At 39.6% G+C, this 14,538-nt stretch overlaps 1 protein-coding gene across 2 annotated transcripts in view; it reads right to left on the bottom strand.

Annotated features, from left to right (window-relative positions):
* Positions 1–14,538, bottom strand: part of PHIP (pleckstrin homology domain interacting protein) — a 112,316-nt gene that overhangs the window by 76,714 nt on the left and 21,064 nt on the right. For both annotated transcript variants that reach the window (XM_027696873.1, XM_027696864.1), the window contains exons 7-9: positions 10,879–11,039; positions 3,033–3,254; positions 2,333–2,433 (exon numbers count right to left, since the gene is read on the bottom strand). In XM_027696873.1, coding sequence (XP_027552674.1) covers positions 2,333–2,433; positions 3,033–3,254; positions 10,879–11,039 — 484 coding nt within the window. The remainder of the gene's footprint in view (positions 1–2,332; positions 2,434–3,032; positions 3,255–10,878; positions 11,040–14,538) is intronic.

The raw sequence follows: 14,538 nt of genomic DNA, 5'->3' as shown, positions 1-14,538 counted from the left end.
GGGGGGGGGGGGGGGGGGGGGGGGGGGGGGGGGGGGGGGGGGGCGGTAGGAAATCACACTGGACTCCTAGTTTCCCACTATCCTTTATTTTGGTTTACTGGAATAAGCATAATGATCACAGTTAGAAAAACTTCCTGTAACTAACAAGTTCCCCTGAACTAGTTCAGTTCAGGAAATTAAGATTTTCGAGGTATCCAACTATTTTGATATTATAAGGGACATACAGTTATGTTCCAGTCCCAAAAGACAACACATGTGTCTTATTTAGACTTTACCACATTTTTATCAAGTTTTACCTTGGATCAAAAAGCATCAATTATTTCAAATACATAACAGCTCTACTAAGTTCAAACAAAGACCTACAAACAGAAAAAGCACAGAGTTATGCCTTTTAATATCCTCATACAATGCATAATACCCTGTGGCAAGGAGTTTCATAACATAGCTTCATGTTTTGTAAAGAATCATCTCCTTGCAATTTGGAACTTGCTACCTTCACTTGATACCCTCTAGAATCACAAAGGCCAACAAGAAATTATTCATTACATGCCCTCCTCAACACACTTATGACTGTACATGACTCATCTTCATCCATTTGCTTTTTTTCAGACTGAATAAATACAGCCTAATGGCTTCCTCTCTCTTCTCAACCACCACATATAAAATACTTGTAGAACAGAAGGTAAAAAGGGAAGAAAAAAAATCCAGTCACAGAATTAAATCTGCACTCTGTTGTTAAACAACATGAATCATTGGTGTGACATGGGTTACTAGACCACTTCCCTGCTGTGCCGCATGAGACAGCTGAACTAATCTGTTTTCGCTATGTCACTGTCTAATCAAATCCGCTGACTACTTACACATGAAAGCATTACTCAAATATCTTTTATTCTTTTAATATTTGCTGAGCACATCTCACTGAAAATTTTCATTCTACAATTACATATCCCCATGGAAGGGAATCCCTAGAGAATCTCCTACCATAATATGGTGCCGGTTTTCTCCCTCCCTAAGTTTTACCTCAAGATAAATCCCATCCAACTCCATGATTCAACCAACCATTGATAATTTCTAAGCATTCATCTGCCAGCTCATATAGTATAACCTACTTAACTCTCAAGGATTCCAGTACTCTCTAAAGACAGAATTTGTTTCAAAATTTATTTCCATAGTCTCAAACTTTACTTAGGAAAAGGAGACAAAAAAGAATGAAAGAAAAAAGGTAAAAGAAAGAAACGTGGGCTCGAAAGGTTTGCAATGATTTGTAAATGATCAAGATATCATCTTGTCAACAAGAGCTCAGACTTAGGAAATCTTAAGAAAAATAAAATGGTGGCAAGGTAGCAACTCCTCCTTCACACTCCTCAGTAAGGGAGTGAGTCTTACTTTGACTACAGTATGCACTAGGCAGTAGCGGATTAAATAAAGTCACGTCTCAGGCTGTTATAGTACCAAAAAAAGAGACAAAACATCCAGAGAACATGAAAATAGTTAAGGTCCAGGCAACTAGAAAAGGACCTAAGCAAATGTGCCTGCAAGCTCTGCATAACCTCATCACACTGCAAGAAAAAGATTGTAACAGCAACTACCAAAACTACAAGAAAATGGAACCTACCTGCCAGGAGCATACATCCAGAAAAACACATGCCATCCTCAAAGCTAAATCACTAATGATTACTAAAAAAACATTTCCAAATTTAAGCTACTGGTGTTTTATGATAAAGGAAAAGAAAGAGCAAAAAGCATTTGAAAGTTACTGAATAAACTGATTTTAAAAAACTATCTCTATTTGAAAGTCCTGACAACATTTTTACTATTTTTGAAGGCAGAAACTTCAGGGTCAACTTCAGCCACCAATACACGGCTGCCCAAGAATTCTGCCTTCTGCCATGCTACAGTAAAGCAAATTGTGAAAAAGTAATAATGAAAGAATAAACATCAGAAGTATCCCATCCTAATTTATACTAGGACATTACTGTCTCCTTAGAAAATGGATTTTGAGGTCTAAATTGCAGTCATATTATCAACCTAATTTTCATTTCACTTGAGATTAAGAGATGACAACAGAGCAAAAAAGTGCCAACTTTGACATTATATTACACAAAAAAACCCCAACAGTAGATTTTTTTTCTAAATTAACAGATATATTATCAACTTGGCTCTTAAGAGATAAGCAAGCAAGCTATACCTACACCAGAAATATATCATACCCAACAATCACACACTGAACCAGCCAATGACAAGTTTTGTTTTAGTCAAATTTTTCTCCAGCATTTCTACATCATTTTTAATTACATAAAAAGAAATAGTAACAAATAAAATAGCAACTAACTTTATTTTAAGGGTGCCAGCATCCCACAGCCAAAAGCATATTGTTCCATCTGCCCCGGTTGAAGATAAGTATCTCTTTGAGCCACTGCACAGTGGAGAGAACTGGGGGAAGGGAGAAGAAGAAAAGAAAAGTTCTCCTGTTAATCTGTTCCAGATGTGCTAAGAAGTTCCGTAAGTCATTGACTTCTCACAAAAAAAAAATTTAAACAAAATCAAATATCAAACCATACTTAAGGAAAACAAATTCCAATGAACACCAAAATAACACAGTGCTTTCCAGAGTCGCTCTTTCTTCAGAACAACCTTCTGGGTTACTTGCCAAAGCACTCGGGGTTCTCCCTCCCTCCCCACCATTCAAGTTGCACAACAGAGTGCAACTCTAAACAAAAGGAAACCAAAGTACTCCAGTGACTGCAGTTCTTACTCAATGCACCTGCGCCCAGAATCACAAGCCTGCAAAGGAATGATACTTCAAAACAGAACTGCCCACATGCGTTGTGCATTTTTTTTGAACAAGGATTATGTCTGGTGTTCTTCAAGGTCAGGCATTTTGACAGTAAATGTGTTATTTCACAAGGCATACCATGAAAATTCCTTCTCACTTCAGGGCTTAGTTGCCAGGCACGCAATTTCATTACATTGCACACTCAGGTGATTCTTTTCTCAATCAAATGACACATTTTTGCAAAGTAAAAACCTACCTGCAATGATGTTATAGATGCACTGTGGCCCTGCAGAACTGCTAGGGGTGCACAAGTTCGAAGGCACCAAACTCTGATCATTTTATCACAGCTTCCAGCAGCTATCATGGTGTTTTCATAGTTTACTGCCATATCAGATATTTCAGCTGCATGCCCTCTCAGGGTAGCCAACAACCTTCCATCATCAGTTGCCCAGATTTTTACAAGGCAATCATCTGATCCCTAGAAGTAAGGTAAAAATAATTTCAACCATACCATTGGCTGTTTTGATGTTAGAGTTAACTAACACAATGAACTGAAAGACAAAACTAATGACATACAGATATTCCCCACAGTTTTCCATACTGCATTCAAAACACAAGCTTACATTGATTCTCAAGAGTATATGCAAAGCATGATGCATATATAACATAGATCACAAATCCCACAGCAAATTGGTTTATGCTTCAGTAAGACACTTTTTCCAAAAATCCAGCACAAACTGAAGAAGCTGTTGCAATACATTAAAATAAAAATTTACATTAAACGTGACAGTGAATTACGAATTGGTTGAGCGTTTGTCATTTAGTATTACATCCACTTATGTTCCTTATCTTCCTAGTTTGATCATCATGCTCTACCAGCATTAGTAGTATACTTACCACAGCAACATAGAGGTAAAGAGCGTGTGCAAACAGCTATTCCATTATTAAGTCTAAATACTATAAATCTCCTTTGATATTCACATAAACAAACACTGAAATGACCACTTTCTCAACAAACTTCAGAGACTTCATCTACATATTCATACTTGAAACTCAAGTTTTGCTGGTCTTCCCACAGTTCTAACAGCTGCTTGCCTGTATACAACGAATTCAGAGCCCGGGAAAAAAAATTAAGAATTCATTCCTCCATTTATCTTTGCATTCCCATGCCTTCCTGAAAGTCTGAGTATCTTTGCACCTTAATACAATGATATTTGAACACTGCACAGACACACTGACAGACGAAATTTACTGTAAACATTTAATACATTTAGTCAAGTTCAGAAGCAATACAAATCTGGGTTTTAACATCTGGAGCACTGATCTGCTACTGGACACATACAGGTGCTAGAGCAAGTTACCATGTGACACCATCATTATAAAATTTCACCCAAGTTTTTCCTATTGCATCTACTTACAGTGCCTCTGAAAAAGTTTATCCAGCATTTATACTTTACAGAAGCCAGAAGGCAGGGCAATACTATCATTCACTTTTTATAAAAAAGGGCCAGGTCTCCTAGACAAAGGAGATAGTAAGGGAAGCTTGTTTATAATTACATTTTCTGCCTTTTGGGTAAGGAGAGCAATGGTACAGCCTATACTATCTCCATCTATGCATAAAACTTCCATACGGAGACTCTGTAGAACACATGTGCCTTATCTGACTGCTATTGTGCTAGTCCAGGAAACAAAACTATAGTCTGTAGAGTTAACAGCAATGAACAGGTAGAATCATAATATCACTGAGGTGGGAAGATACTTTGGTCTAGCCCAAAAGTCCCTGTTCAAGTAGGGTCAGTTAGAGCAGTTGCCCAGGATGATGTATCCACCAGTCACGTTTTGTTATCTTCTGCAAATTTACTGTAGGCACCCTCTTGTTCCATCATCTAGGTCTTTAAGGGAAATATTAAAGAGTACTCATTTCAGTACCAAACCCTGTGGTACACCCCTATTGACTGCCCTCCAGCTGGACCTCATGCCACTAATCACAACCCTTTGAACCTGGCAGTTCAAGGCATTTTCAATCTCGCTGTCCACCCATCAAGCCTGTACCTCATTAGTTTGTTGGTAAGGATGTTATGGGAGACAGCATCGAAAGCCTTGCTTCAGTCAGGAAAAACAAGATCCACTACTGTTCCCCATCCAACTTAGTTCTTTCATCATATAAGGTTATCAAGTTGGACAGGAATAATTTCTCCTTCATAGATCTACACTGATCACCTTGTTATTGTTGATACGTTTGGAAGTGGCTTTCAGAAGGATTTGCTCTATTACTTTCTCAGGTGATAAAGACGAATATGAATGGTCTGCAGTTGCCTGGAACAACCTTCTTGCCCTTCCTGAAAACAGAAGTAACGTTTGCAGCCTCATCTACTTCTTCCTGATCAAGCAGCCTGTAGCAGATACATACCCCAATGTCACCCACACTGGTCTGTCTTTAACCCTCATCCACGACCTCTCAGCTGACTCATCACCTGTCCCCGGGCAAAGCTCCATGAAAACTCCCACTTGTTGTCATCCTGGCCTGCCCCTTCTGAAGAGCCTGTATCCATCCACAGCAGCAACCCAGTTCTGTGAGCTACCCAACCCCACTCCAGCTCTTAGAGATTGTAGCCCTGCAACTACATATATAATTCCAAATCCTCCTACATTTCTCCATAGTGCATGCACTAGTGTACAGGTACTTCAGATAAGTGCCTAGTCAGGATGATTTCTCCAAGCATGAAAGGTTTCTCCATAATTTGTTTCTTGATCTGTGTGCATACTTGTGGTGGGCCCTCTTCAGTTTTGTTGTTTTCCAGGCTTCTCCTGTCTACATCACCTCACATTCTTTGCTTACCCACCTGGTCTATCACATCCTCATGTGATTGTGGTTTGTTGCCTCCCTCCCACATCTTTCGTACTCTAACAGTCTCCTCTCATCAACAGATTGGCCACTCTGTTGAAAACAATGTTTTTGCCCCATATTTGCCTCTTATGCACCATTTCATATCCTTCTGGATCCAAACAAAAAGCTTTCTCTCCCCTGTACATTTGCAGCACTTCCACAAATTAGAAATCACTAAAGCCCCTGATTCTTGTTCTAATGATAAGTTACTCTGTTAATGCAGTTATAATACGATCCAAAGAGAAAAATATCCCATAGACAAAACTGCACAGTAATCAAACCACCCCATTGCTCTTACATTTGAGTTCTACACCTCAAGCATGATAGAGCACCTTACTAACAGGCATAGTTTTCCAAAGTTTTGGACAGTGCCAAAGATCTAATCTTCAATTTTTCCAATATACTTAGGACATTATCTAAAAAAAAAAAAATAGAGCCGCCTAGCAGTAAGAAAAACATGAATTCTGTAATTTCTCTTAGAATCATAGAATCACCTGGGTTGGAAAAGACCTCCGAGATCAAGTCCAACCCTAGATCCAACACTGCCGTGGTTACTAGACTGTGGCACTAAGTGCCACATCCAGTGTCACCTTAAAAACCTTCAGGTGAATCCACCACCTCCCTGGGCAGCCCATTCCAGTTCTGATTACTCTCTCTGTAAAAACTTTTTTCCTAATATCCAAACTAAACCTCCCCTGGCAGAGCTTAAGACCTACTTAAGTCCTACTGCTGGTTCCTGAGAGAAGAGACTGACACCCATCTCCTTTCAGGTAGTTGCTGCTGTGGATGGATACAGGCTCTTCAGAAGGGGCAGGCCAGGATGACAAGGAGTGGGTTCATTGAGTGAGTCTTTCGGCTTTACCTGCTTTAGCAGGGTGGGGTTGGACTAGGTGATCTCTAGAGGTCCCTTCCAACCCCAATCATTCTGTAATCTGTGACTTTTGAGGTTCATACCAAATAATTGTATTACGATATACTTTCATTACTGTGGTAAAATGACTACCAAAGTCCATTCTTAGATAGGATTTATAACAGAACTAGCAAACGTGCTGCATAGAGCTTTAAAAGCAGTTTACAGGAAAAAGGGCCCCTTTTTCTCTAATCTCTCCTTATAAAGCTCTAAGCAGATTCAGTTTTCACCCCTTTGCTTCCTTAAAACAAACATACAAGCACCTATAAAGCACTTAGATTTGATTTTTTCACCCATGCTCCTCAACTAATAAGTTTCCATAAATGTTCCTGTTTCTATTCAAATTAGCACTTCTATATCTAAAGCTTCAAACTGTCCACCTACTTGATGAAATAATTATCTGAAAGATAGTATCAGCTCATGTTGTTCTGTTATCATGATGTAAGACTTTAGAGTATGAAGAAGGTTGTATATTCTTCTCGAAAGTGCAGTCACCATCAAAAAAACCAACAAGCAGAGACAAAAACCTACTCGTGCTTGCATGTGTGTAACACTGCAAATAATAGTCTCACTGCTCAAAAGAGAGACCTGAAAGTAGTAGGGAATGGTGAAACCAAAACTGCCAAAACACTTTAAAAGGTGGAAATCACTCACTGACAATGTAAAGATGTAAAATGATCAGCAAGAAAAAATAAATTTCTGGGATCTAATGACACCTCGAGGGTCCCCAGAGGTCTATTTAATAACTGCAAACCAAGGAAAGAAGATCAGCATAAAACAAGCCTGCTCCCTTCCAGCTGGCTATAGAGGCATCTGTTATACATCTCTATTGCAGAGAAAAATGACTGTCAGCCAAATCTCAACAAGAAAAAAAGGGGAGGGGGAAAAGGGGAAGGGGGAGGAAGAGAGAGAAGGAAAAGTGAAAAAAAAAATTTAAAAAACAAGGTAAAATTGTAAATTATGCAGCATCTTGGCAAGATAACAATGTTGGAGTTCAAATAAATTCATGTGATTACATCTGAACTGAGTGGGACAATCCACAACTCTTAAAATACTGTCGCAGTTCTACTAGTAAGGGCACTGGCTCACATTTCCAAGGTTATATCTACAACTGCTAGGAATTATGTGCCTATTAAAAAGCATCTGTCAAAAGTGAATCCTAGAACAAGTTCAGCACCAAGAGAGAAGTGATGACTGCATTGCCAAGGTATGGAGTAAAATTGGTTCATTTTCCTACCATTACACACACTTGTGGGCTGAAGTGAAACTGCCAAGAAACACACAAATTAATCTTGGGTTGGAAATCTTACACAGACTATTACACAATCTTTATTATTCCCTAGAAAGAGTAATCTCAGAGGAGACAGGAAGATAAAGGTAGGGAAAAAAGGAGATAGCCATCCCTCTTTGCAGTCAGAAAGTTAAGTAGTGCAGGAGCTAGAGAAGATAATGCTTGTTTCTACTACCCTGCATGGGTTCTGCAAGTCATACTTTTCAAGAGAGCCAGAATATAAAGCATCTACCTCCATGGGCTGCAGGGGGACAGCCTGCCTCACCAAGGTCTTCCCCACAGTCTGCAGGGGAATCTCTGCTCCAGAGACTGAAGCACCTCCTCCTCCTTCACTCACATTCAGGTCTGCAGGGCTGTTTCTCTCACATATTTTCACTCCTCTCTCCCAGATGCAGTTGCCCTGGGATTTTTTCCTCCTTCTTAAACACATTATCCCATACCACCATCCCATACCATACAATACCACCATCACTGATGGGCTTGGCCCTGGCCAGCAGTGGGTCCATCCTGGAGCTGGCTGGCATTCACTCTGTCGAACATGGGGGAAGCTTCTGGCAGCTTCTCATAGAAGCCACCACTGCAGCGCCTCCGCTACCAAATCCTTACTAAGCGAACACAATAAAGACCTACTAAACTAGTAGGAAAAATGCATAATGTCCTGTTTCCACTGTCTTTAGGCAAAATAAAAGCATCATTTTTCTAGCAAAGACAACGTCTCCCAGATGAGCATGACTCAAAAATGTGCTGAGATCACTTTCTTTCCTTTTAATTTGAAACAGAATATGAACAAAGCTTGAATTTAGAGGCTTTCAATCCCTCAGAGGTCAGGTAGAACAGGAAACAATTATGATGCATCTTCTAGAGACAATTATAAATCTAAAACAACTTATCTAGCTAACATCACACTGAAGGTTGCAGAGCAAACATGTAAGGCAGGAAGAATTCCCTACTGATGCCTGCAAATTTACAGGCTACACTGGAGACTTTAGAAGTCATAGCGGTATAAATTGAAAAGAATTGGCACCATTTCATTATATAGACGCAATTACAACACAAGTTTCATGACTATCCACCTACCAACTACAACAGGTCAGATACAGCAACTCGGATGTTACTGAAATGTGGAATACAACCCATTGGTTTTCCATTTGCCAACAACCACTTAAACATCTACACAAAAAAATTTACCTAAAAATGCAGAAGTTCTGTCCCAAGCCCTCCAAAATGAAAAATTCAGCAGCCACAATTAATTTCTATAGTGACTTCGTTTAGCACCAGATTGAAGTAATCATGTTCTAAACTGGGAATTTTTTTTCAAGGACACCAGTCAGCAAAGGACTGCCAGCAAAGCTCTGAGGTTGAGCCCTGCCCCCTGCACTACCCCTCCTCCCCTCTCTTTTTCATTTCAGGTTCTTCTACTTCTCTCTTGGAAACAAACTGCTATTACAGTCAAGAGAATTCTCTCTCTTTAACCACTTTTAAATCAGACTGCAAAAAGCAAGGGAATGTGCAACAAGGAACGATCACCATAGACACACACAAGTTTTGTATATTTCTGAAAATAATGATTTTAGGAACATGGGAAAGTTGCAGAAAAATTAGGAACTAGAAGACCTTAAGAAGGAGTTTTATTCGCTTCATCTGGGAAGCACAAAGGGAAGGTTTTATTTTAAGGTGAATAGTGTCAGCATGTGCGTTTTTTATACCTGGTACACAAAATCTTCAATGCATTCTACCATGTCACATAAAAAATAAACCCACAACAGAATCCTTTTCCTGACAGGTTAACCATGCATAAACTACAGGACATAAGATTTTAATGCCTATGACTTAGCTTGCCAATGAAAGCTAAAGAAATATGAAAAAGAATCTCTGCTATGCCTCAAGTAACAAACAAACAAACAGGCCTGTTCAAAACACTTCAAGTGTCCGTCCCTGCAACCACACAACCCTCCATGCAGTAAAGCAAAATGTATGTGGGTAAAAGGGTGAATTATATTTACAACCACCTTGAAAGAATTGTAGAAGTTAGGACTGCAATACATGATACAGGAAACCTGAACTGTACTTCTACCTGCATTGTTCGGTTATCTGCCATGTCGTTAAAAGGGACACAATCAAGCTCCTGAATCCACACAGGTATCAATTACATCCAGCGTTTGTGGAAAGGCAATAAATGCAGCCAAAGCATCACCAACTGGCATGAGGTGTGTGTTTATCTTTGTCTCTACTGAAATTGACTACTTACCAAGAAATCCAAATTATACTAACACCTATCCAGTTTTATAAACCCCATTCTTTGGGAAACCCACAATTCACTACTGATTTCAGACATCTGTCTGATATTTACGTCTGAAGAACAACAATAAAAAAGGTAAATAGTTAAAAATACTAAAAATACCGGTATTTAAAAAAAAAATCCTAGGATCTCATAAAGACAATTTGTTTGTGAACCAACATTTTTTACAATACACCACGTGAATTTTCAGCTTTCTAGTTTTCTTCTACATGCTGTATCAAATGCAAGTGTATCACCAGACTATAAACATAATAGTCATGCTTTAAATTTAACAAAAGTTTATAGAAAGGAGTCAAAATAATCTGTATTTACAGACTGATTGTTCTGACTTCCTAATCAAATTGTGATGGCGATCCACTGTTTTGTTTATGTTTTTGCTAGAGAAAACGAGTCCAGAAAAAAGAAGTTACATAGGATAAATTCTTTCCACTGAAAAAGAACAGTTTTCCCACTGAACCACACAGAATAGCAATCACCATCACATCTAGTCTTAAGACACCTATGTGAAAACTATTTTAACCAATAAAATGGTTAAAATGCATGCAAACCAGTATGTTTACTAAAAAGCAAGAATGAGAGTAATAGTAGTAAAGCATTTATCTGCTCTTCATACATAATCAGTATCTGTACTATATTCATTTTTTGGAAACAATTAGGTGACATACTACGTGCACTTAAAAAAATAAATCTACAAAAATAAAGATTTTGTACTCACAGTAAATATTCGCCTGCCAGTCCGATCAAAAGTTACACAGTATACAGAAGATAAGTGTCCTAAAATTCGTTTGTGCATCTTCATATGTTGATAGACTGCAGTTGGCACAAGGCGTTCAAGTCTGTATTTTCCATTTAGTTTTCTTGAAAACAGGGTATCCACTACCAGTAAAGAAAAAAGAGACAGCATTTATATTGTGCTCATAAACTAAAATACTTGAACAGGATGGAAAGTTTATTTCAACATTGGAATGGTGTTGGAAGGCTGGAAGCAAGAGTGGAAGGGATCACAGTGGGTCATCCAGTCCAACCTCCCTGCTCAAGCATGGTCATCCTAGAGCATATGGCACAGGATTGCATCATGACAGTTCTTCAATAGCTCCAGTGAGGGAGACACTACAACCTCTCTGGGCAACCTGTTCCAGTGTGTGGTCACTCACACAGTAAAGAAGTCCTTCCTCGTGTTCAGGTGGAACTTTCTGTGCATCAGCTTCTGCCCATTGCTTCATATCCTATTGCTTGGCATCACCAAGAAGAGCCTGGCTCCATCCTCTTTACACCCTCCCTTCAGATACTCATATACGTTGATAAGGTCCCCCCTTCAGTTATCTCTTCTCAAGTATTAACAGGCCCAACTCTCTCAGCCTTTCCTCATAAGAGAGATGCTCTAGACCCTTAAAAATCGTCTTTGTAGCCGTCTGCTGGACCAGCTCCAGGAGCTCCGTGTCTCTCTTGTACTGAGGAGCCCAGAAACAGACACAGCACTCAAGACAAGCCCTCACTCTGGCTGAGTAGAGGGGCAAGATCATCTCCCTCAACCTGCTGGCAACGTTCTTCCTAATGTACCCTAGGATATTACTGGCCTTCTTGGCCACAAGGGCACACTGCTGGTTCATGGACAACTTGCTCCCTAGTATCAACTGTGAAACAGCTACAAACCTCCTGCATCACCTAGGTTTGGCCCAGACACCCATAGCAGTGGTTCATGAACCAGCACAGATGAAACTATGCAAATTTTTACAGCTGGATTGTAACTACTCTATAAGAACCAAAAGCTTTTTGTGGTATGGCCAAGTGTCAAGCCCATTAGCCTAAGGCCAAAAGAACATCCCTGAAACATTTCACTTAACTGCCTATGTAGCCCAAGGATTCAAGGAAGTTTTCCTAGTTCAAGAAGCTATGTGAAGGAGTGGAATCATTAGCTGTAGAGCAAAGCACTTTTACTCAATGAGACACTACATCTTAAGGCTCTACTACATCTTCACCTTCCCCTCATACTAGGAAAAGACACAATAGCATTTGGTTTATGACAGTTTTTCCTTGACAATAGTCTACTTCAGAACAGCAGGAAACCAAAATTAGTTCAGGCACAAGATACATTCAGTTTTGGAACCTGACAATCACTCAACAGTTTAAAAAAAAAAAACAAAAAAACCACAAAACCAAAAAAGAAACACCCCCCTCAAAAAAAAAACAAACAAACAAAAAAACCCAACAAACAAAACTCAAAACACATCCATCCAGAAAAAAAAAAAACAAATACACACGAACAAACAGAATAAGCTTTTTTTTCCTCCAGAGCACAGGTCAAAATTAAAAATAGCTGTGTCAAAAATTCCTGCAGCCAAACAATAAAATTGATTTTTCTGGTGCAAGCTAAGATGAGAAAGGTTCCCAACTGTTAATAACGCCTTTGTACAAATTACAGGCCTTGGTTGTATAACAATCGTTACACATATCTAGCATCAATGTTTGTCAGGTCTTACGTAGTCTCCTATCTATTTAGCTTGATTTTAACTGCATTCGGACAATAAGTAAATTTAGAAGCCTCTGTGACAGGAAGTCTAATATATCTCTCTTGTTTTAGCCATATTAACACTTATCTGTCTTTGCTTGGCCTCACACAAATGAGTATGAACACGGTGTTAATCATAGGAAGATTGAAAAGGTATAAGCAGTTAAACAGTTGCCACAAACTATACATCAGGGAGGGAAGGAAAATGATACTTGATCCCAGGAGGGGTTAGAGAATGCTGGTTGGGCCTTACAGTGAGTCAACCAACATAAAGGGAAGTGCTGGAGAATGAAGAAAATAACAGAATAGAGATTGCTTGCTCCTTGTTGGAAAGGTACTGAGGAGTGGACACTGCATTGAAAAAATTCCTATCCAAGGCCTGGCTGACCAAGGAAATTAATATTAACCTAGTTTTACATGCCCATCTACTGCTTATCCATGACTCTGCTTTAAAAATAAATACATAAAATTGAAAATAAACAAAAAAGCTGATGTTATTAAGTGGTTGTTGCACAACACAGTACGATAAACCACCACTTACTTCCAAAGGATATTTTGGTTTCAAAATCAGGATTCTTCATATTTAATAATGAAGGTAACTTATCAGTAAAAACCAATGTCTGAGAAAGATGCAAATTTGTTGACATTTTGAACATGTAAAGAAAACTTTGCCACAAGTTATATTATTTTAAGATGCTATCAATTTTTTACCAACTGGTTCCAAATAAAACATAGTGGCATCTAGTTTTGAGTAACTGGGCTCATCTTCATACGACGTGACCAGCCTCAAAGACTGAAATTGTCTACTATCACCGAAGCACTGAATGGCTGAGGAGGGAAGGAGGCTCTAGAGATCATCTTCTCTAAGATTAGGGTCAGTGAGAGCAGTGCTGTGTCCAGTCCAGTTTTGAATACCTCCAAGGATGGACACTTCTCTCTGGGAAGCCTGTATCAGAGCTTTGATCAACCCCAAAACCTGTTTTCTTATGTTTAAATTGAAGTTCCTCTATTTCAGCTTTGGTTCATGACCTCTGTCCTGTCAGGATGCACCAATGAGAAGAGTCTGGCTCCACCTTCACCGCATGCTCCCTTTCAAGTATTTATAACCATTGATAGTACCCACCACCACCCCACCCCCAACATGCTTTCTCTTCTCAAGGCTAAACAATCCCAGGTCTTTTGGCTTCTCCCTGTATGACAGATACCTCAATCCCCCTTCATCATCTTCCTAGTCCTTTGCTAGACTAGCTACAGTCTGTCCACATCTGTCTTTTCCTGAGGAGCTGGACCCCACACTCCAGGTGTGATCAATGACTAGAGGAGAAGGAATATCCTAGACCTAATGGCAATGTACTGCCTCCAGCAGCCCAGGATGCTGCTTGAGTTTCGTGCAAGGGCACATTGTGTCTGACATGTTCAACACCAGGACAGCCAGACAGTTCTCTACCAAGCTGCTTTCCAGCCGGTCAACCCCCAGTGTCCACTGGTGCATGAGGTTATTCCTCTGTAAGGGCAGAACCTTTTCTCTTTGTGAAACTTCATTAGATTCCTGTTGACCCATTTCTCCACCCTCTCAAGGTCCTCCTCAATCAGTCACTCCTAGTTTTGCATCATTAGCAAAACTTAGTGTTTCATCATCCAGTGAAGCTGCTGAACAATACCGGCTCTAGTACCAACCTCTGGAGTGACTGGCTCTCGTGCCAGTCACTGCAATTCATCCTGCTGATCACAGCCCTTTGATCCTAGCACTTCTGCCTGTATCTTTTCAGTTTGTCAGTGAGAATGTTATGGGAGTCAGTTCAGAAAGCCTTGCTGAAGTCAGGATAAATAACATTCATTAATGTCCCCTCATCCTCCAAGCCACTG

This window comes from Neopelma chrysocephalum, unplaced genomic scaffold, assembly GCF_003984885.1.
Source record: "Neopelma chrysocephalum unplaced genomic scaffold, ASM398488v2 Primary Assembly neopelma1_23b, whole genome shotgun sequence".
Lineage (NCBI taxonomy): Eukaryota > Metazoa > Chordata > Aves > Passeriformes > Pipridae > Neopelma > Neopelma chrysocephalum.
This window is presented reverse-complemented; position numbering and strand designations above follow the sequence as displayed.